The sequence below is a fragment of the Mastigoproctus giganteus genome, chromosome 10 (genome assembly GCF_048544385.1).
Source record: "Mastigoproctus giganteus isolate SK-2022 chromosome 10, ASM4854438v1, whole genome shotgun sequence".
In the NCBI taxonomy this organism is placed as follows: Eukaryota; Metazoa; Arthropoda; class Arachnida; order Uropygi; family Thelyphonidae; genus Mastigoproctus; species Mastigoproctus giganteus.
The window spans coordinates 184,607,412-184,630,443 of NC_143584.1; the positions used below are offsets into that span (position 1 = coordinate 184,607,412).

Below are 23,032 nucleotides of genomic sequence, written 5' to 3' on the forward strand. Positions count from 1 at the left end.
CTGTATCGAGGACAGTACACTGTCAAGCCAGAGACTTGAAGTGTGTGGGTCGTGTCTGTGCAGTGTGATATGTTGTGCCCATTGTTTATCCGGCTAATTGGCCGCCAGGCCCCTAGTGGGGCCCGACGTTGGGTCCAACAGATGCACTAATATCTGCTAATTTATTTTTTTCATTTCAACTGCCAGTTCCTACATAATGCCATTAAGAATGGTGGATCTGACTTTTCATAAACCATACTATTTTTGTTGCAAAGCAACAAGGGACAGAGTAAAGAGAAGGAGGAATTGCACAAGGTTTGTTTTGGATGCTTATTTAATGATGGCACATTTTTTCAAAGTGCTTCCCTTGGACTAATTCAGATACATATATCTTGACAGCATTGGCATCAGGTTACTTATCAATTTCTTATTAAATAAGAATTTGATAGATTCCTTCTAATCGCAAATAACTTTTATATCTTTAAACCATTCTGCTATAACCTGAGGATGCACCAGTATCAGCTAATCTCCTTTTACCATCTCAACTTCAGTGTTTTTTCCAACCATCTCAGGAATTTTATATAAAGAGAAAAAAAAAAGTTTCAATGTCTGTTAGGCAATGCAAAGAACATCAGAAATGGAATTGAGCCAATCAGCCATATTTTTCTGCCCACAAAAATCGCCAATAATTTTAAAGTTAATATTAAGTGAAACATACTTACAGGGTGTTTTCATCTGTTGCTCGTACCACAATCCATGCTATCATAAATATAACTGGCACACCTGTGAGTAAGAAGCAAAATGGAAATATTAATCATAACCAACAGTTTTATTTATAATAAAACTGTTAGTTATGATTAATACTTTTATTTATAATACTATTTGCCCATAAAATCATTTAATAACACAGGATAGTGGGTATTTGCTTCATTTAAAAGAAAAGGTGATATTTTTATATATATAAGAAAAGTAAATTATTATACAGGGTAGAAAAAATAGTAATGAAAGAGTCAGTTAAAAACCATGTCATGTTACTTAAAATATCATTGCTACTGTTATCTGATTCTACAAATGAAATACTAGACCTGGCATGCTGTTTCAGCTTTTTTTTTAGCTGTTTTTAAAATGACTTCATATTATTTAAAAAATTGATTAGCACCTTGAAACTAATTCACTCTGTTTCTCAAATCATTGCAACTATTAATTATTATTGCACCTTGTTTTAGTGACTGCATCAGCCATGACTACAGCAAACATGTAAATTGGTCCTTTGTCCAACTTTGGCTCTCTACCAAAGCACACAGGCTCATCATTTATTTTTATCACCCTTTGACTCTTGAGGATTGTTAGTGGCAATCCCAAGAGTAGAGAGTAATAGGACCACTTATGTTAACAAAAAACTTTGTGCTTTATTGAATATGTAAACAATGGTATAATATCAAGCTCAATAGCAGTCTTGCATAAGAACTAACAATGTTGATATTAGCAACTGTTGTGTCATGAAAAAACTTTGAGAGAATTGAAGCTGTTCTTACCCCTTTATTAGCATTAGTTGAGGCATATGATGCAAGAAAGCAAGCTTATACAGCATAAGCCAAAAAAACCCTTCCCATTTCACTCATCCAGTCACTCCAAATGTTTGTCTAGTTCAGTCGTAATGTATAGAAACAAGCAAACCCAGAGCCAATATTGCTAATAACAAAACAAGTGCAGAAAGACTTCTGAAGCCTATCTGCACTTGTGTCCAAACACATCCAAACTGAAACACAATTAAAAATAAGACAACTACCCAAAAGTGTGACCAACACTTTTCAAATTGATTTCAAGGTGACAGTATGAATGTTTACTGAGAGTGCATACACATATGACCATCCTGGACTTAACCATTATAACAGGTAAGACTTATGGATATCTTTCTCCTGTAATTTAATGCAGTCCCATGCATCTGAGGCAATAAAGGATCAGCGGAGATTGATAGAATTCTGGAATAAATTCATGTGTAAGTTTTCGGAAATTTAGAAGTTTACAGAAATCTGACTGATAATATAGGATGGAGATATCAAATTGATAATATCTGATAATGGTTAATGATAAGAATGAAAGGATGACTTTCTTTCTGGACCATAGCAAGGGTACGCTATTGTAACAAGGCCTAGAAAAATAGGCAGATGTGCTGAGAAGTTGCAACTGAGGCTTAACAATGATAAATACAAGGCACTGCACTTGGATAGCAATAAACTAATAATATAACATACCAATTGAATAGTACCATACTCAAGGTAGTGGAGAATGAAAAAGACCTGGGGTAACTCTGCAGTCCAACATGAAGTTCTCTGAATAATGACGTGGACAAGTTGCTAGAACAGACCATGGGGTTCTGTCAATGACATACAGGAATTTTGCCAAGAGGAACAAGGCGATAATTATCCCATTGTATAAGACAGTGGTTAGGATGCATATGTAGTACTACATAGAAGTCTGAGGCCTCATTTTAGAAAAGATGTAGATCTGTTGGAAGGGGTACAGAGAAGAGCAACAACTTCAGTCAGGGACACAAAAGGGTACTCTGACCAAGAAACACTTCAGTTCTGTAAATTGCAGTGTCTGAAAATTGCACACTTGCAAGGAGACATGATTGAAGTCTAAGTGGACTGAGTAAATTAAATACTGATAGCATCCTTAGTCTTTCTCAGATGATGCTCCTAAGGGGATATGAAAATTAAATTGATAGAGGATAGTTGCAAGATGGACATGCAAAAATTTGCTTAGCCAGAAAGTAATATTGCCTCTTGGAAAAAATTTACATCTCTTGTTATGGAAGTGGGGTTTTTTGTTGTTTTCTTGGCAGATTCCGTATAAGCTTGCTTCCTTGAATCATTTGCCACTACAATACCAATACTAACATATACTATACATGTATTTGAAAAATGCAGCAATAATGTCACTGAAATTCATAAAAAGAAGTAAACTTTTCAAGTAGCCTATTAAAGATGCTTCCGTAAATTTCATGGGTAAACAATAAATTTTCAGGTGCTTATATGTTATAACACTACTTTTTTTTTAGTTCACTGTAATCTGACAATGGGAGCTGAACAATAGTGCCTTTTAATTTGCAAAGTTAAAAGGCCTTGGGCACTATTCCCCTCACAAATGTGAGGGATTTTTACCAACCTTTTACCAATTTTAGACAAACCAACTAAAGAACATATGCAATGTATAGACCTATAGGACAATCAAAGTACAGATTAGACATAAATATAAGATGCAGTTGTTGCAAAGAATTCTTCCCTTGCATGTTCATCCATCCACTTTTTGTTTTGGTATTTAAAAACTTTTTATGTATGATCCTAAATATTGATTTAGGATCATTAGAATAATTATATTGCTTACCAAAAGCTCATTATGCTCAGCTTTATATGGAAAAGTTGTCATCCATGAAAATTAACACAATGTTCATAATGTAAACCACTGCCACTATAGTGGACCCTGAATGGGAGCATGTTCATATTCTATCTAGATAGAACACATCAGAAACATTTTCAAGACTCAATCTCAAGAATAATGGGCCAATTTTCTCTGAAACAAGAACACTGGTTCACTGTTCTTGGTTTTGATATACACCAAGAAGAGCCTATCCACACCAAGTCAGATGGGCTCTCTCTCTCCTGTAGGCAAAAGAGTGGGGATACAAACCATGAGTTGTCTGACAAATTTCTCATTTTTGAAGCCTTCTGTATACAATTTGCCTTAAAAAACTCATTCCTATGGCTGCTGAGAGCTATCTGGCTGTCATCTTCCTATGGTAATTTGCTTTTAGGGCCAAAGAGTGGTCATGAAATTTAACTCTTGGTTATGTATTCCATAATGTGAAATTGCCACTATCTATTTAAGGCTCTGGCCACCTCAGCTTGCAAATGTCCAGCCAGTAACCGTCCACCACTCCAAGTCTTTCAAACATCTATGGGGTAATCATCAGATAAAATCATCAAACCCCATCAGATATGTTCTATACTGTGTTAGATTAGAAATGATAGGCTATAAATTAGAAATTTTATAGCCTGTTAGATTTTCACATTCTGCAGCTTAAAATTATATTCTGTCTTATTCAGATATATAGTATTAAATTGTATCAAAGCATCAAATTTTGTGTAAATATTTGTGCAGTTACGTTAAAAAATAAAAAACGTGGTTGCAACTTAACTTTTTGACATTTGATACAAAACGGTTATTAGTGTAATCAACTTGATGTCTAAGCTTCAGGTGAATTAATAGCGAAGTTCTTTTAAATAAAAAAAAATGGTTTCAGTAGGTCAAAGAGGTAATGATGAAGACTGTTCTGCCATTAGCATTTCATAAGATATGGCAAACTGATCTACAATACAACTGCACATTAATTTTACTCACCCCAACCAATGATTACGTATCGAGTGATATAGTGGTTTCGATTGAGTGACAAAGCAAGAAAGACAAGACTGTGAAGATGCACTCCTTCCATAAGAATCCAGCAGTAGTTGGCTAACAGAGCATAAGTCCAGATGATGGTTAAAATCTTACAGCCTATATTTTTCTGAAATATAATAGCAAAAAGTACATAAGTTATTAGTCAAAAAAAAAAGAAAAGAAATTAAGAAATGCATTATGACACAATTATACAAAAAAGTAATTAAAAAAACAGGGCTGTGGCAATAAACAAGAAGATGAATCAAGGAGCAAGTACCAAAAGCTTTAAATTCTCCCTGTTCTGACCCTTCTTCCCATTAAAAATGTGTAAATATGAAAAAGTAGCTGACGTATTTCTTCTCATTACCTTGAATCTCTACCAATTACAATTAAAAAAATACATACTGCAACAGTTCTCTCAAAATTTTATTAATGAATTCATATATTGGTTATATGAGGTAGCTTCAAAAGGTTTTGGAACAGAATAACCTGAATCCTGCTGAACCAGGAAGCCTTTAAAAGTAGTCACTTTAAAATGCTCTCCTACAGCTTCAAACAGCATTTGAATTGGGCTACAATGCACAGGAATGAAATTGAAAAGTTTGCATTTTAAAATTCAGCCAAAAGTTTTCCAAATGTTAAGAGAGTCAATACTTTACAAGTTTAAGCCCATTCATAACTGATCATGGTGTCCAAATGTCAGAACCAATGAAAATTTGGTATACACTCAGTCCCTGACTAATGACTTTCACAACACAAATTTGGTTTGACAGTTTTTAAAATAGGACTGGTTTTTGGTTAACATGACTGATCATTTAGTTTAACATGATTTCTCCAAATTTGCAAGAAAATGGAAGAAGCTCTTCCACTGCAAAAATGCCCAAGTGAGCGGCATGATGATAGACAAAGACTGAGTGAGAAGCATATGGACATTTTCCACAAGTCAATATGCTTCTCAGTCTTTGTCTATCATTATGCTGCTCACATGGGCATTTTGGAACTTCATAGTATATTCACCCTCAAGTAACATTATTAACCATCCACACAAATACAAAGAAGATTACAGTAAGCTATGTAAGACCAACTTCTCTAGGTACAATCCAATCATCCCAGGCAGGTGCCATGGTCAGGGAAGAATACTTGCAATTTAGATGGAATACCTGGTGGGGAAGAATTCATTGGCCAATGATGCAAGTTAAGCTGAAAAATTTTGTACAAGGTTCAACAAAACTTTACTGAGCAGATATTCTGTGCATCATGCTAAGTAGACCAGAGGACCTATCATAAATGAGAATTTCATCCACTGTTCACAAAAATCAGGTCAGTGCAGAACGATGTACCACAAAAAACTGTGGAAAATGCTGTGTAAACAGTTACATCTAAAATCATATAAGCTTGCACATGGTACAAGCCATTATGACATAAAACAAGATTGGACATTCTCTGTGGACATTTTTCTAATACTGCAGAAGATGAAAAACTGCTTAAACTTTTTATGCTTAGTGGCAAGTGCACTCTCTATGTCATAGGCAAGGTGAACATATACAATGTGAAAGTGTGGAGTAGTGAAAACACAATGTGTTTTGGAACACAGAGTACTAAAGTTAATGTGTTTTGCACTGCAAGTTGCAGAAAAATGTACAGTCTGTTCTTCACAGAAAGAACAATAACCAAACCCATGTACAGAGATTTGTTGGAGATTATTTGACCCTGAAAATTGCTCAGGATGATCCTGACAACAATGTGTTCTAGCAAGTCTACGAACTCCCATACTTAGATAAGGATGTTTGAGGCTATTTGGATCTCCACTTTCAGATTGATGGATGGACATGCACATCCAATTCTGTGACCAACTCAGTAACTGGATCTCACACCACTGGAAGCCCTCCCCTTGCCAGTTGATATGAACAACTTGAAAAGAAGGATTGCTGTGTCAATCAACACAATTACACACCAGCCATGTTATAGCACATCTGGCAAGAGACTAATTACTGTTGAGATGTGGGCAGCATTACTGTCAGAAGTAACAGAAATGTAAGCTGTTAATGTACCACAAAAAACTGTGGAAAATCAATTCGGCCCTGGAAAGATTGTGCAAGGCTCAAGGGGTAGAATTTTTTTCAGCCTGGACTGTACTTGTTAACAGGAGAGATTGCTTCTACAGGGATGGGATACACTTAAATAGAAAGGGTGCAAGAATATTTGCTGATGCTATCGAGGCAGTGTTAGGTGGGTCGGAAAACTGCTAGCTTGGGGAGAGACAAAGACCAATAGATTGACAGTAGCCACTGGCAGAGGTGAAAAAGATTCTTGCACTGCTTCTATTAGAATGAGCAGAAGCCTGAAAAACAAGATGCATGGTATTTCAGAGACTGCTGGGAGCCATTGCGGTACAAGTAAACACATGGGTTGTGTTAGGGTAGCTAAGAATAGAAACAGGTGCAGGTATACTTGCGTGTACACCAATGCTAGGAGTTTAGTAAATAAATTTGATGAATTTGAGGTATTGCTCAAAACATCAAAGGCAGATATTGTTGGGATATCAGAGACGTGGTGTCACACAGATATAAGGGATGCAGAACTGCAATTTGGGGAGTACAGCGTCTACAGAAAGGATAGACAGGATAGGAAGGGGGGAGGGGTTATGCTATTAGTTAAGAAACACATAAAAACCAAGGAAGTGAAGCCAGTCGACATCGCTGGACAGTGCAGTGTTGAGTCAGTTTGGTGTGACATAAGCATTGGGAGATCAAATTTGAGAGTAGGAGTGTGCTATAGGCCTAATGACTCTGATGAGTATAATAAGGAACTGTACAGGGAAATAGAGTGGGCCAGTAAATCAGAGAGTCTTATAATGGGAGATTTTAATTTCCCAGATATTGACTGGAATTTGGGGGCTGGTTACTCACACACTAGCAGGGCTTTTGTGGATTTATTGCATGATTGTTTTCTACATCAGCATGTTCGGGAGGCAACTAGAGGGAGTAATACTCTTGATTTGATTATCAGCAGTGATTCTTCATGCATTAAGAATCTGCAGATACAGGAACCACTAGGTGGCAGTGATCACAGTGTGCTGAAGTGGGATTTACTCAAGGAGGTAACTACCATCAGGGGTAAAGGGAAGGGTTATTGCTTCCGTAAAGGCGACTACGATGGACTGAGACAGTATTTAAATTCTATACAGTGGGACCAACTGATGATGTTACCAACAGTAAATTCAAAATGGGAAGCATTCAAAGAACTTATCTTGGAAGCTACTAGGCTTTACATACCAACTAAGAAATATTGTTCAAGGTTTAGGCCAAAATGGATGTCAGATGAACTAATGAGGCATATGGCAGAGAAGAAAAATGCATGGGATACTTACAAATTAACACATGACACAGAAGCCTATGATAGATACAAGTTGATATGCAACCAAGTTACAAGGGAGGTTAGGCAGGCGAAGGCAGATTACGAGAAATCTTTGGCAAGGGATGCAAAGAAAAACAGCAAAGAGTTCTTTACTTATGTAAACTCTAGAAGGAAGGGGATGAATCAGATTGGTCCACTTGATATTGATGGGTCAACTGTTGATGATCCTGCTCAGGTAGCTAACAAACTAAATGAACATTTTGCATCGACATTCACACATGAGGAGTTATTCAGCAAGGGGAATGCCAGAGGTGTATTCAACTCTAGCAGTAAGCTACAGAATCTTGAAATAACTGAGAGTAAAGTGGAGGAGAAACTGTTGAAGATAAACACAAGAAAGGCACCCGGGGTGGATGGGATCTATCCAGTTATATTAAAGGAGGCAGCAAAGGAAGTAAGCAAGCCCTTAGCCATAATTATGAGAGCTTCCTTGGACTCAGGGGAGGTACCCATAGACTGGAAATGTGCAAATGTGACCCCAATTCACAAAAGAGGATCAAAGGCTGACACAAGTAATTATAGACCTGTGAGCTTAACTTCTGTTCCAGGAAAATTAATGGAGGCACTGGTTAAAGAAGCACTGCAGGATCATTTAGACAAGACTTCAGTTATAGCTCAGACACAGCATGGTTTTGTTAAGGGGAAGTCTTGCCTGACCAACTTGATTGGATACTATGATGCAGTCACAAAAGAACTGGATGCAGGGAATAACTTTGATATTATATACTTGGATCTTAGAAAGGCTTTTGATACTGTTGCACATGGAAGACTGCTACACAAATTGGAGCAGTGTGACATTGGAGGCAAATTGCTGCTATGGATAAAGGGGTGGTTGAGGGGGAGAAGACAGAGAGTGGTAATCAATGGACACTGCTCATCGTGGACTAATGTTATTAGTGGAGTCCCTCAGGGCTCAGTGTTGGGTCCATTATTGTTTTCTGTATTTATAAATGATATTGATGATGGTATATCAAGCTTAATGTCCAAGTTTGCAGATGATACAAAGGTTGGCAGGGTTATCAAGGACACTACTGACACTATGCTGCTGCAACAGGATCTGGAAAGGTTGAGCAGATGGGCTGAGAGGTGGCAAATGAAGTTTAACATTGACAAATGTAAAGTACTACACATGGGAAACAGCAACCCCACAGCAACATATCAACTCTGTGGTACTACACTGACAGTGGTAGAGAATGAAAGGGACTTGGGGGTGGTTGTGCAGGCAGATATGAAGTTCTCTGAGCAGTGCAGACGGGCTGCAAGAGTAGCTCATGGTGTCTTGTCAATGATATACAGGAATTTTTCCAGCAGGGATAAGGAGGTGATTATTCCATTGTATAAGGCAATGGTCAGGCCACACCTAGAGTACTGTATACAGGTCTGGAGGCCTCATTTCAAGAAGGATGTAGAGCTGCTGGAACGAGTACAGAGAAGGGCAACAAGATTAGTGAATGGAACAAAGGGGTGCTCTTACGAAGAAAGGCTTAAGTTTTGCAAATTACAGTGTCTGGAGACCAGGCACCAGCGAGGTGATCTGATAGAGGTGTATAAAGCCTTGAATGGTTTAAGCATGCTCAATGCTGATGGGATTCTTCCTCTAGCTCAGAAAAATCACCTGAGAGGGCATAAATTCAAATTGAGGAAAGACAGATGTAGGATAGACGTGCGGAAATTTGCCTTTAGCCAGTGGGTGGTTGGCTGGTGGAACAGACTCCCATCCCTTGTGGTGGAGGTTGATAGCCTAAATAAGTTTAAGGCTCAGCTGGACAGGTATTTTGAATGAACAGAGGGGTGAAGTGGAAGTGGGTTTTTTTTTTTTTTTTGGCTGATGCTGCATAAGCTTGCTTTCTTGCATCAAATGCCTCTACTAATGCTAATGCTAATTCCACTGCAACGTTTGGTTTAAATTTCTCCAGTACAATGTTTCTTCTATGTAAAAGTAATAAAAAATTAAATGGCACTAAATTCTATTTAAGAAGCTACATTTGACTTGCCCTTTTATAAAATGTATTTTGCATGTTCTGTTTTTAAATTTTGGGAGGAAGGACTAACTTCTGTCCACCTTCTCCTATCTATGCTATCTAAACATAGTCTTCCATTTTTTGGTCTATAAGACTATCAAAAGTGAATAATTACAAAAAAAAAAAAAAAAAAAAAACACCCTACAAAAATCTTAATGAAAACATATTATTGCAAAATATAAAACAATATAAGAATATTATTTTATCATCCTGTTAATTTGTATGAGGGCTGTCACAAATAATAAATTTACTGAGAAGAAACTTGTACCTGTTTGTCCATCCTGGCAGAGTTCTTTTAAATACTCTCTGAATGTAATGCACCAATCCTTGTATTCCCCTAATTTCTCAAATACTTTGCTAGGCCACTTTTTGCAATACCCTTTGCTGCTATCTCTGATCACTTCTATGTTTAATTCCAGTTTCCAACCTTAAAGCCTCTCTTTTAGGCAGAAAAATAATTAAAAACTTGTATGTTGCAAATTATGAGCTATATTTGAGGTTGGGCACAATAAAAAATGCCATTCTATTGCAAAAATATATTGAGAACATGGCAATGTACCTCTGGCACTGTTATGATGGAAAATTGACATGCTCACTTACTTTTCTTTCAAATATATTCTCACAGTTTTTCTTTGACTAGTAGTATCACTAGTTTTTACTTTTTTTGTCTAAAGGTGACTATGCGCTTCAAACACACTTGCTTTGTTATGTAGCCATGTTTTCAACTCTGCACTAGTTGCCCTCCTCAGAAGCAAAAATAAATATATTCAAATTCTGTTATGAATACACATATCTGTGTTATCAGCCAATATAAGGTGATAGACGACTCTCATCAACAAGTGCAACACCACCACTTTGCTTATGGAAGCCTTTAAGTGGTGAAACCCATGACAGCAAAGCTCTGCTAATCCCCCTCCCCATCTGTTCCATCATGAGATATGACTGATGTCTTTTGAGGTTATGATGGGCATTATGGTGAGATCCTATCTTCCTTATATTTCAAGAGTACAGCTCTAAAACAGTGTTCACAGGATGGCCACTAGATAGTCCACCAGACTAAACCTAGTGGTAACTCTCTAGAAGGCTTCCGGATCAGCCAGTGTTTAATCTCGCTGCCTCTATTCTGTCTGATAGTGACTGGAGGAAGTTCAAATGGTGTGTTATACGGGAGGGCATTGTCAAAGCCATGTCATGTCCATTGTTGCTTTCTGTATTTATTGATGATGGTATATCAAGCTTAATGTCCAAGTTTTCAGATGATACGAAGGTCGGCAGGGTTGTTAATGATACTAATGACAGTACACTGCTGCAACAGGATCTAGAAAAGTTGTGCAGATGGGCTGAGAGGTGGCAACTGAAGTTTAACATTGACAAATGTAAAGTACTACATATGGAAAGCAGTAACCCCAGAGTAACATATCAGCTGTGTGGTACTACACTGACAGTGGCAGAGAATGGAAAAAGACCTGGGGGTAATTGTGCAGGCAGATATGAAGTTTTCTGAGCAATGCAGACAGTCTGCAAGGGTAGCTCATGGTGTCTTGTCAATGATATACAGGAATTTTTCTAACAGGGATAAGGAGGTGATTATCCCCTTGTATAAGGCAATGGTCAGGCCACACCTTGAGTACTGTATACAGGTATAGAGGCCTTATTTTAAGAAGGATGTAGAGCTGCTGAAGCAAGTACAGAAGGGCAAAATGATTAGTGAATGGAACAAAGGGTTGCTCTTACGAAGAAAGGCTTAAGTTTTGCAAATTAGTGTCTGGAGACTAGGTACCTGCAAGGTGATCTGATTCAGGTGTATAAAGCCTTGAATGGTTTGAGCATGCTCAATGCTGATGGGATTCTTCCTCTTGCTCAGAATAATCGCCTGGGAGGACATAAATTCAAATTGAGGAAAGACAGTTGTGCGATAGATTTGCAGAAGTGCGCTTTTAGCTAGTGGGTGGTTAATTGCTGGAACAAACTTCCATCTGTCATTGTAGAAGTTGATAGCTTAAATAGATTCAAGGCAGAACTAGACAAACATTTGGAGTGAATGGATGGGTGAAATGGGAAGGTTTTTTTTTATTTTTTGCTGATGCTATATAAGCTTGCTTTCCTGCATTATGCGCCTTTACTAATGCTAATGTCAAGAAGCTGGGTATATTCTTGCTGTGTGTATGTCTTATCAAAAAATTTCATTACTTCATATAACATGTCCTTCCCACCTTTTCTTGCTACTAAATACATCACAAATTGTAAAACTAAAAAAACAAACTTATACGTGCAAAGATCTAAACATCCCAAATACTTCCTCATTCATTTCACAAATATACATGGTCTCAGTTCCAATCTGAGTGATATCCATTTCCACTTACATTCTGTCGCTTACATTTCCACTTACATTATTTGCCGTATGATTCCTTTCACTTAAAAGGTGGTACTTGTGCATATGTCCAGTCTGATATTCCCTGTCAGAGACTTAATAATTTGGAATCTCCTCTTTTTGATCTTGGACTTAAAATCTCTTTACCCCATTCTGTCAAATTCATCTGTTGCCTCTATCATTCTTCCAACTCTACTAATCACTTGGAACTCTTTGACTTTCTCTCTTTGAAACTTGACTTTCTCTCTTTGAAACTTGACTTTCTCCAGTCCAACTTTCCTAACAGTGAGATAATTTTTCTTGGTTATTTTAATGTCCATAAGTCCAACTGGCTTCTGTTTTCTAGTCACATGGATCCAGCTGGTCAAGATGCTGAGACTTTTGCAAATATTAATGCCCTCACACATTGTTCATTTACCTATCAGAATACCAGACAATCCTAACCACACAGCCAATGCTTTCATCTTTTTCTCACAAACAACCCTTCAAGGTACACAGTCAAGGTGAGTGGTCCTCTAGGCCAGTGGTCTCCAAACTATTTTGGTCATGCACCCATTTACTTAATAGAACTAGTGCACACCCCGGAATAAAAAATCAAATATATAAGTTTAATATATTTTTTTATTTATAAATAATTTACATGGAAGGCATTATATCTAAAATCACATTTATAAAATAATTTGTTTGATTGTTTGCTTGATCTACATTTGTTCAATAAGTTAAACAATGAAGGAAGATATACTCCAAGCCCAAAGCGAGCATGTGGCTGCTCTGTTTCGGACATGGGTGAAACTGACGGCAGGATAAAACAAAATTGCATATTGAAATATTAGAAAAACATTTATTTATAATTACGTTTCAAAAAAACTAAAGTTTTCATAATTAATTAATATGGACTTATTGCAGATTATTTCGCGCACCCCATAGATCATTTTGTGCATTGCATCCAACTTTAGAGACCACTGATCTAGGCACCTCAGACCACAACTTGGCAATATTGTCTTCTACACTGGCACCTTTCTCTCATGGTAGATCCCAACCTCATGTTGTTTGGCATTACAAGAATGCAAAATGGGACAATCTGCAAGATTCCTTTTCTTCTTTACCTTGGTCAGATTACTGTTTCAAATCTTTTGATGTCAACTTTGCTCAGATCGTATCAGTAAAATTATTCTTGTAGGGATGAAATCCTTTATTCCACATGCCACCTTAAAATTTCATCCTTTTTTATCTAAACTTTGGTTTTCCAATAAATGTGCTAAGGCTGTAAATGATAAGAATTTTGCATATCACAATCGCTTGCATCCAAATCTACAGGTTCATTCTCTGCCTACATCAAAGCTCACAACATTTGTAAATCAGTTATTAATTGGTCCATACTAGATTTTGATCAGGCTAAGAGTAGAAAACTTGCTTTTTGTCCAAGCGGTAGTCAAGCATTCTGGTCTCTTGCCAAAGCTTTTGGTTGCAACTTTTGCCCATCTCTATTCCCACCTCTGTCAAGACTGGATGGTTCTATTGCCACCTCAGCTAAAGATAAAGCTGACCAGCTGTTATCCTACTTTTCTTCTAACTTGTGTACTGATGATCTTGGTAAACCACCTCCTGCCATTCCCAGTATACTCCATTCAATGCCACATGTGCTCTTCCATCAAAAGGGTATCAGAAGAATTTTGAACAGTCTTGACACCACGAAAGTGCCAGATCCTGATGCTGTTCGTCCATTTGTTTTCAAAACTTGTGCTCCTGTTCTGTGTTGCCTTTTTACACTTTCTTATTATTAAGGGAAAACACCAGGGATGTTTCCCTTCTTGGAAATTTGCTCATATTCAGCCAGTTCCTAAAATGGGTGACAAATCCCTCCCATCCAATTATCATCCCACTGCACTTACTTCTACTCTTTCTAAAGTAATGGTCCAAATCAGATCAAAATCTAAAGTAATGGAGAAATCTGTTAACTGCCAACTCCTAAACTATCTAGAAACCTTCCATCTGATCGATGATCACTAGTGTGGATTCTGTCTGTGTCGATCCACTGGTGATATACTTATTTTACCATCTACAGACAAATTCAATGGAAAATTTTGATGAAACTCAAGCAGTTGCTCTTGAAATTTCAAAGGATTTTGATCGTGTTTGGCATAAACATCTTCTAAATAAGCTTCCATCTTGTAGTTTGCAAACTGCTTTTTGTAGTTGGGTGTCTAGTTTTCTCTCTGACTGCTCACTGTGGCTGATGGCTCTTTGTGTTATAACTTCTCCACCAATGCTGGTGTTCTCCAAGGTTCAGCTTTCTCCCACTCTTTTCTTCTCGTATATTAATGACCTTTTTCCAGTGACCGGAAATCCTATCCATAGTTTTTCTGATGATAACACATTGCATTCCACCTTCCAGTTTGAGAAATCTTGCCCTGCACAAACAGCTTCAACTTCTAAAATATCCACTACCAATTCCTTAAATGCTGATCTCCAGGTAATTCTCCACTGAAGCAAAGATAACTTAGTTGATTTAAATCCTTCTAAAACTCAGTCCTGTCTTATATCTTGCAAGAAGGATCCTTCTGCTCCAATGCTTATTTTCAATGACTTAGATTTCTAGACAAGATCACATATATCTCTTAGGGATTATCCTGACTTGTATTCTTTCTTGGCATAAGCACAGCACAAATGTTGCTTCCTTTTCATCTAAAAAACTGGGTTTTCTCTTCCACTCTCAGCATCACTTTTCTTCCAGCAGTTGCTCACTCTGTACAAATCTCAAATCTGCCCTATCATGGAATATTGTCCCTAAAACCTCTCATGCTTCTAGACTCCATTCAAAAGAGGGCAGTTAGGTTAATAAATGGCCACCTCTAACAAAGTCTCTCCACTATCTGTCTCATAGATATTCTGTTTCTGCTGCATGCATTTTCCATAGATACTTTCATGGGCACTGTTCCTCTGAATTAGCTTCTATAATTTCTGCTCCCTTCCAAACCAGTCCAAACACGTGCAGCAACAGCAACCAGTCAGCATCCTTTTACTTCCAAATTCAAACTCACAGAACTTTTCTTCTTCCCAATTCATTCCTTCAACTTCCGTGTTCTGAAACAACCTCCCTTCACACGTATTTTCTGAAGCTTACAATCTACAGAAATTCAAGTGTAATATCAACAAGTGTCTTCTTTCATTAGCATTAGCATTAGCATTAGTAGAGGCATTTGATGCAAGAAAGCAAGCTTATGCAGCATCAGCCAAAAAAAAAAAAAAAAAAAACCCCACTTCCACTTCACCCCTCTGTTCGTTCAAAATACCTGTCCAGCTGAGCCTTAAACTTATTTAGGCTATCAACCTCCACCACAAGGGATGGAAGTCTGTTCCACCAACCAACCACCCGCTGGCTAAAGGCAAATTTCCGCACGTCTATCCTACATCTGTCTTTCCTCAATTTGAATTTATGCCCTCTCAGGTGATTTTTCTGAGCTAGAGGAAGAATCCCATCAGCATTGAGCATGCTTAAACCATTCAAGGCTTTATACACCTCTATCAGATCATCTCGCTGGTGCCTAGTCTCCAGACACTGTAATTTGCAAAACTTAAGCCTTTCTTCGTAAGAGCACCCCTTTGTTCCATTCACTAATCTTGTTGCCCTTCTCTGTACTCGTTCCAGCAGCTCTACATCCTTCTTGAAATGAGGCCTCCAGACCTGTATACAGTACTCTAGGTGTGGCCTGACCATTGCCTTATACAATGGAATAATCACCTCCTTATCCCTGCTGGAAAAATTCCTGTATATCATTGACAATACTCCATGAGCTACTCTTGCAGCCTGTCTGCACTGCTCAGAGAACTTCATATCTGCCTGCACAACCACCCCCAAGTCCCTTTCATTCTCTACCACTGTCAGTGTAGTACCACAGAGTTGATACGTTGCTCTGGGGTTGCTGTTTCCCATGTGTAGTACTTTACATTTGTCAATGTTAAACTTCATTTGCCACCTCTCAGCCCATCTGCTCAACCTTTCCAGATCCTGTTGCAGCAGCATAGTGTCAGTAGTGTCCTTGATAACCCTGCCAACCTTTGTATCGTCTGCAAACTTGGACATTAAGCTTGATATACCATCATCAATATCATTTATAAATACAGAAAACAATAATGGACCCAACACTGAGCCCTGAGGGACTCCACTAATAACATTAGTCCACGATGAGCAGTGTCCATTGATTACCACTCTCTGTCTTCTCCCCCTCAACCACCCCTTTATCCATAGCAGCAATTTGCCTCCAATGTCACACTGCTCCAATTTGTGTAGCAGTCTTCCATGTGCAACAGTATCAAAAGCCTTTCTAAGATCCAAGTATATAATATCAAAGTTATTCCCTGCATCCAGTTCTTTTGTGACTGCATCATAGTATCCAATCAAGTTGGTCAGGCAAGACTTCCCCTTAACAAAACCATGCTGTGTCTCAGCTATAACTGAAGTCTTGTCTAAATGATCCTGCAGTGCTTCTTTAACCAGTGCCTCCATTAATTTTCCTGGAACAGAAGTTAAGCTCACAGGTCTATAATTACTTGTGTCAGCCTTTGATCCTCTTTTGTGAATTGGGGTCACATTTGCACATTTCCAGTCTATGGGTACCTCCCCTGAGTCCAAGGAAGCTCTCATAATTATGGCTAAGGGCTTGCTTACTTCCTTTGCTGCCTCCTTTAATATAACTGGATAGATCCCATCCACCCCGGGTGCCTTTCTTGTGTTTATCTTCAACAGTTTCTCCTCCACTTTACTCCCAGTTATTTCAAGATTCTGTAGCTTACTGCTAGAGTTGAATACACCTCTGGCATTCCCCGTGCTGAATAACTCCTCATGTGTGAATGTCGATGCAAAATATTCATTTAGTTTGTTAGCTACCTGAGCAGGATCATCAACACTTGACCCATCAATATCAAGTGGACCAATCTGATTCATCCCCTTCCTTCTAGAGTTTACATAAGTAAAGAACTCTTTGCTGTTTTTCTTTGCATCGCTTGCCAAGGATTTCTCGTAATCTGCCTTCGCCTGCCTAACCTCCTTTGTAACTTGGTTGCATATCAACTTGTATCTATCATAGGCTTCTGTGTCATGTGTTAATTTGTATGTATCCCATGCATTTTTCTTCTCTGCCATATGCCTCATTAGTTCATCTGACATCCATTTTGGCCTAAACCTTGAACAATAATTCTTAGTTGGTATGTAAAGCCTAGTAGCTTCCAAGATAAGTTCTTTGAATGCTTCCCATTTTGAATTTGCTGTTGGTAACATCATCAGTTGGTCCCACTGTATAGAATTTAAATACTGTCTCAGTCCATCGTAGTCGCCTTTACGGAAGCAATAACCCTTTCCTTTACCCCTAATGGTAGTTACCTCTTTGAGTAAATCCCACTTCAGCACACTGTGATCACTGCCACCTAGTGGTTCATTTATCTGCAGATTCTTAATGCATGAAGAATCACTGCTGATAATCAAATCAAGAGTATTACTCCCTCTAGTTGCCTCCCGAACATGCTGATGTAGAAAACAATCATCCAATAAATCCACAAAAGCTCTGCTAGTGTGTGAGTAACCAGCCCCCAAATTCCAGTCAATATCTGGGAAATTAAAATCTCCCATTATAAGACACTCTGATTTACTGGCCCACTCTATTTCTCTGTACAGTTCCTTATTATACTCATCGGAGTCATTAAGCCTATAGCACACTCCTACTCTCAATTTTGATCTCCCAATGTTTTCTTTTCAATGTTCATCTTCCTCCCAATGTTCATCTTTTCAACCTTCAAATCATGCACTATACTAAGTACTATAGATTCTAATATCTCTCTTGCTTGGGGTTTCATAAAAAAAAAATTAGTAGGGCCAGTGCTCACCATCCTATCATTGTTCTGAAGGCCACTGATACTAACTGCTATAATACTGCTTAAAATATTACACTACCTATTAGAAAAATATGACTCGGTTTTTTGTGACAAAAAAAACTAGGCTCACCTCGTCAGAATCCACCAGCTGCTGTGAGAATTCTATTACTCTTAAGTTTGGCAATGCATGAATAGGAGCATCCTGGAGAAGAGCCATTACAGCTCTTAAAATAAAAGATGTGAAGAGATGAAGGTGAATAGTATTTTTAGGTGACCGCAATTTTCTAAAGAAAAAATTAAATTTATTAATACCACATTGTACACAAATATTATTATATGTTATTAGAATATTATTATGTTAATACTGTTTAATATCATCAAATTGCTTGCTACTTAAAAATTTTTAATATCTAAAAGATATTTCTTGGCTAAATGCCTAAGAGTATCAAGGAGTTTACTTATGCATGGGTAACGCACACACATCTACTACCAAGGTAGTTTTAATGCATCGTTTTAATTATATCTCATATTGCGAATACCTTCACAGTGAGTTGCCTCGAATAAGTTCACCTATGGAGAAGACTATTGTTACTTATTCTTGGTGGATACCACCGCCTTCATGGCACCGTTTCAAGGCTTTTTGGCCCCTCTTCAGTTGGTGGATGTGTGTGCATTACCCATGCATAAGTAAACTCCTTCTAACTCTTAGGTATTTTGCCAAGAAATATATTTTAGATTAAACCACGCATGCCATCAGGCATCTCTCATATTGTGGAGTTATACTTCATAACTGGATTGTCACTATTGCAACAATAGGGTACCTAACCAACCACTGAAGAGGGACCAAAAGCCTTTAAACAATGACATCTAGGTGGTGGTATCTGCCAAGAATAAGTAACAATAGTCTTCTCCATTGGTGAAGTGTTACTTATTCGAGGTAGTGCAATACCATGGCAATTCATTCTGAAGGTATTCACAATATGAGATATAATTGGTCCTTGAGGTTGTCAAAGACATTCTCTCAGATATGCCAGACAACCTGCACTTGCTACCTCGGAGTCTAAAACGCTGATGGAACTGATATTTGGGTGACACTCAAGCCGAGTGAACCCAATTTCGGTGAAGTCCGGACGGTCTGTGACAGCCAAATCCTCTGCTTGCACCTTCACGAGGGTGGGACTGTTAGTAATTCTGGGTATAACCTCCATGCACAAGTACATGGTGGGTGACCACCCAGGTGTGAACCAACGTGAGCAGGGGTCGAGGTGTGGCAACCACACCACATGGCAGAATGCCGCCCCTCTATGTTACCAGGCAGTACTAGGTGGTAGATGACTCATCAACCGGTGCAATACCACCACATTGCTTATTGGAGGCTTGAAGTGGTGGAACCCATGTTTAGTCTCTAGAGCCAAGTTCCGGTCAACCCTTCCCTATCTCTTCCATCATGCAGTATGATTGATGACTTTTGAGGTTATGATGAACATCGTGGCGAGATCCAATATTCCTTACATTTTGAGGGTACAGCTCTAAAACGGTGTTCGCTAGTTAGTCCTCCATGTGGTGTGGGCGCCACACCTCGACCCCTGCTTACGTTAGTTCACACCTGGGTGGTCACCCACCATGTACTTGTGCATGGAGGTTATACCCAGAATTACTAACAGTCCCACCATCGTGAAGGTGCAAGCAGAGGATTTGGCTGTCACAGACCATCCGGACTTCGCCGAAATTGGGTCCACTTGACTTGTGTGTCACCCGAATATCAGAGCGAATGTCTGTGACAACCTCAAGGACCGAATTGAAAAACTAATAGAGCAAGCTTATCTGCGAAAAGATCTAAACCTCCCAAGCACTTCCTAATTCGTTTCTAAAATATACGTGGTCTCAATTCTAAACTTAACGATGTCCATTTCTACTTGCAATCTGCAAAACCCCATGTACTTTTTCTGACAGAATCGCAGTTATCGGTTGATTCAACTACTGCTCATATAAAATGCCCAAATTATTCGCTGTATGATTCCTTTCGCCTCAAAGGTGGTACTTGTACATATGTCTGTTCTGATATTCTCTGTCAGAGACGGCAATTTGGAATCGACTCCCTTTGATCTTCTCTGGCTTAAAATCTCTCTACCTCATTGTGTAAAATGCATCTGTTGTCTCTACCGTTTTCCCAACTCCACTAATCACTTGGAGCTCTTTGACTTCCTCTCTGTGCAACTTGACTTTCTCCAATCCAACTTTCCTAACAGCGAGGTAATTTTCCTTGGTGATTTTAATGTTCACAACTCCAGCTGGCTTCCGTTTTCTAGTCACACCGACCCAGCTGGTCGAGATGCTGAGGCTTTTGCAATTACTAATGACCTTGCACAGATTGTTCATTTACCTACAAGAATACCGGACAATCCTAATCATACAGCCAACACGCTTGATCTTTTTCTCACAAACAACCCTTCTAAGTACACGGTCGAAGTGAGAGGTCCTTTAGGCACTCACTTCAGATCACAACTTGGTGATTGTCTCTTCTCCAATGGAGCCTTTATGTCATGGCTATTCCCAATCTCGTGTTGTTTGGTATTACAAGAATACAAAATGGGATGACCTGCAAGATTTCTTTTCTTCTTTTCCTTGGTCGGATTACTGTTTCAAAACTTCTGATGTCAACATTTGCTCAGATCATGTCAGCGAAATTATTCTTGCAGGAATGGAATCCTTTATCCCACACTCCACTTTAAAATCTCGTTCTTTATCTAAACCTTGGTTTTCCAATAAATGTGCTAAGGATGTTCAAGAGAAGAATGTTGCATATCGTAATTGGCTTGTTTCTAATTCTTCAGTTTCATTTTCTGCCTACATCAAGGCTTGCAAGAATTGTAAAGCAGTTATTAATCAGTCCAAACTAGAGTTTGAACAGGCTAAGAGTAGAAAACTTGCTTCTTTCCCTAATGATAGCTGAGCATTCTGGTCCCTTGCCAAAGCTATTGGCCCCAACTTTTGCCCATCTCTGCTCCCACCTCTGTCCAAACCAGATGGTTCTGTTGTCATTTCAGCCAAGGATAAAGCTGACCTGCTAGCATCCCATTTTTCTTCCAACTCATATATTAATGATCTTGGTAAAACATCTCCCACCATTCCCAACATTCTCCATTCAATGACTCCTGTGGTCTTCCGTCAAAAGGATGTCAGAAGGATTTTGACGAATCTTGATGCTAAGAAAGCTCCAGGTCCTGATGGTATTTCTCCAGTTGTTCTCAAAACCTGTGCTCCTGAACTTACTCCTATTCTTTGCCGCCTTTTTTCACTTTCTTATTCCAAAGGTGTTTTTCCTTCTGCTTGGAAATTTGCTCATAACCAACCAGTTCCTAAAAAGGGTGATAAATCCCTCCCATCCAATTATCGTCCCATTGCAATTACTTCTACTCTTTTTAAAGTAATGGAGAAATCAATTAACCGGTAACTCTTAAACTACCTAGAAACCTTCCATCTGATCAACAATCACCAGTATGGATTCCGACAGTGTCGATACACTGGTAATGTTCTGGCTTATGTTATCCATTTATGGACTAATTCAATGGAAAGGTTCAGTGAAACACAAGAAGTTGCTCTTGACATCTCAAAGGCTTTCGATCGTGTTTGGCATAAAGGTCTTCTAAACAAGCTTCCATCTGATGGTTTGCCAACTGTTTTTAGTAATTGGTTATCCAGTTTTCTCTCTGATCACTCACTGAGGGTAATGGTAGATGGCTCTCTGTCTTCTGACTTCTCCACTAATGCCGGTGTCCCCCAAGGTTCAGTTCTTTCCCCCACTCTTTTCCCGCTTGTATATTAATGACCTTCTTCCATTGACTGGAAATCCTATCCATAGTTTTGCCGATGATAGCACATTGCATTCCACTTTCCATTTTGAGAAACCTTGCCCTGTTTAATCAGCTTCAACTTCTCGAAAATCTTCTACCAATTCCTTAAATGCTGATCTTCAGGTAATTTTCCAGTGGGGCAAAGACAATTTAGTTGATTTCAACCCTTCTAAAACCCAGTCTTGTCTCATATCTTGCAAAACGAATTCTTCTGCTCCTATGGTTATCTTTAGTGACACTCCAATTTCTAGGCAAAATGATATATCTCTTGTTGTTGTTGTTTGGTTTTTAGGAGCATTAGCAACTAAGGCTATATTGCTCCGGGGATATGCGGTGATAATTCCCTGACCTTTCCACATCCTCCGTATTTGGTGGTCACGGGCTCAAACTCCGGTTTAATCAAGAAGCGTGTGCTACGCACTGCTACTCCTGCCCACCTGGCTAAGGAGGCACCATATATATCTCTTTTGGGGATTACCCTGACTTCTAATCTCTCTTGGCACAAGCACATTACAAATATTGCTTCCTCTGCATCTAAAAAACTTGGTTTTCTCTTTCGCTCTCTCGCATTTACTTTTCTTCCAAACAGCTGCTCACTCTGTATAAATCAGAAATACGCCCTGCCATGGAATATTGTTCCCATATCTGGGGTGGTGCCCCCAAAACCTCTCTCAGGCTTCTTGATTCCATTCAGAAGACGGCAGTTAGGTTAATTAATGATTCATCTCTAACAGAATCTCTCCACTCGCTGTCTCATAGATGTACCGTTTCTGCTGCACGCCTCTTCGACATATACTTCCATGGGCACTGTTCTTCTGAATTGGCTTCTATAATTCCCGCTCTCTCTTTCAAAACAGTCCGAGCACGTGCCGCCACCAGCCAACATCCATTTACTGTCCAACTTCAAACTCACAGAACCAACTTTTCATCTTCCTCGTTTATTCATTCAACTGCCGTTTTCTGGAACAACCTTCCTTCATACGTATTTCATGAAAATTACAGTCTACAGAAGTTCAAGTCCAATATCAACAAATATCTTCTTTCGTCTTCTCAACCTCCAACCCAAGCACGGTACTAAGTAC

The 23,032-nt window shown here is 38.7% G+C and overlaps 1 protein-coding gene across 1 annotated transcript in view; it reads right to left on the reverse strand.

Annotated features, from left to right (window-relative positions):
• The window catches only part of LOC150079619 (secretin receptor-like), a 122,792-nt gene that overhangs the window by 48,203 nt on the left and 51,557 nt on the right, over positions 1-23,032 (reverse strand). Inside the window, exons 6-8 of the mRNA XM_090383138.1 lie at positions 18,227-18,380; positions 4,384-4,546; positions 702-762 (exon numbers count right to left, since the gene is read on the reverse strand). Coding sequence (XP_090239264.1) covers positions 702-762; positions 4,384-4,546; positions 18,227-18,380 — 378 coding nt within the window. The remainder of the gene's footprint in view (positions 1-701; positions 763-4,383; positions 4,547-18,226; positions 18,381-23,032) is intronic.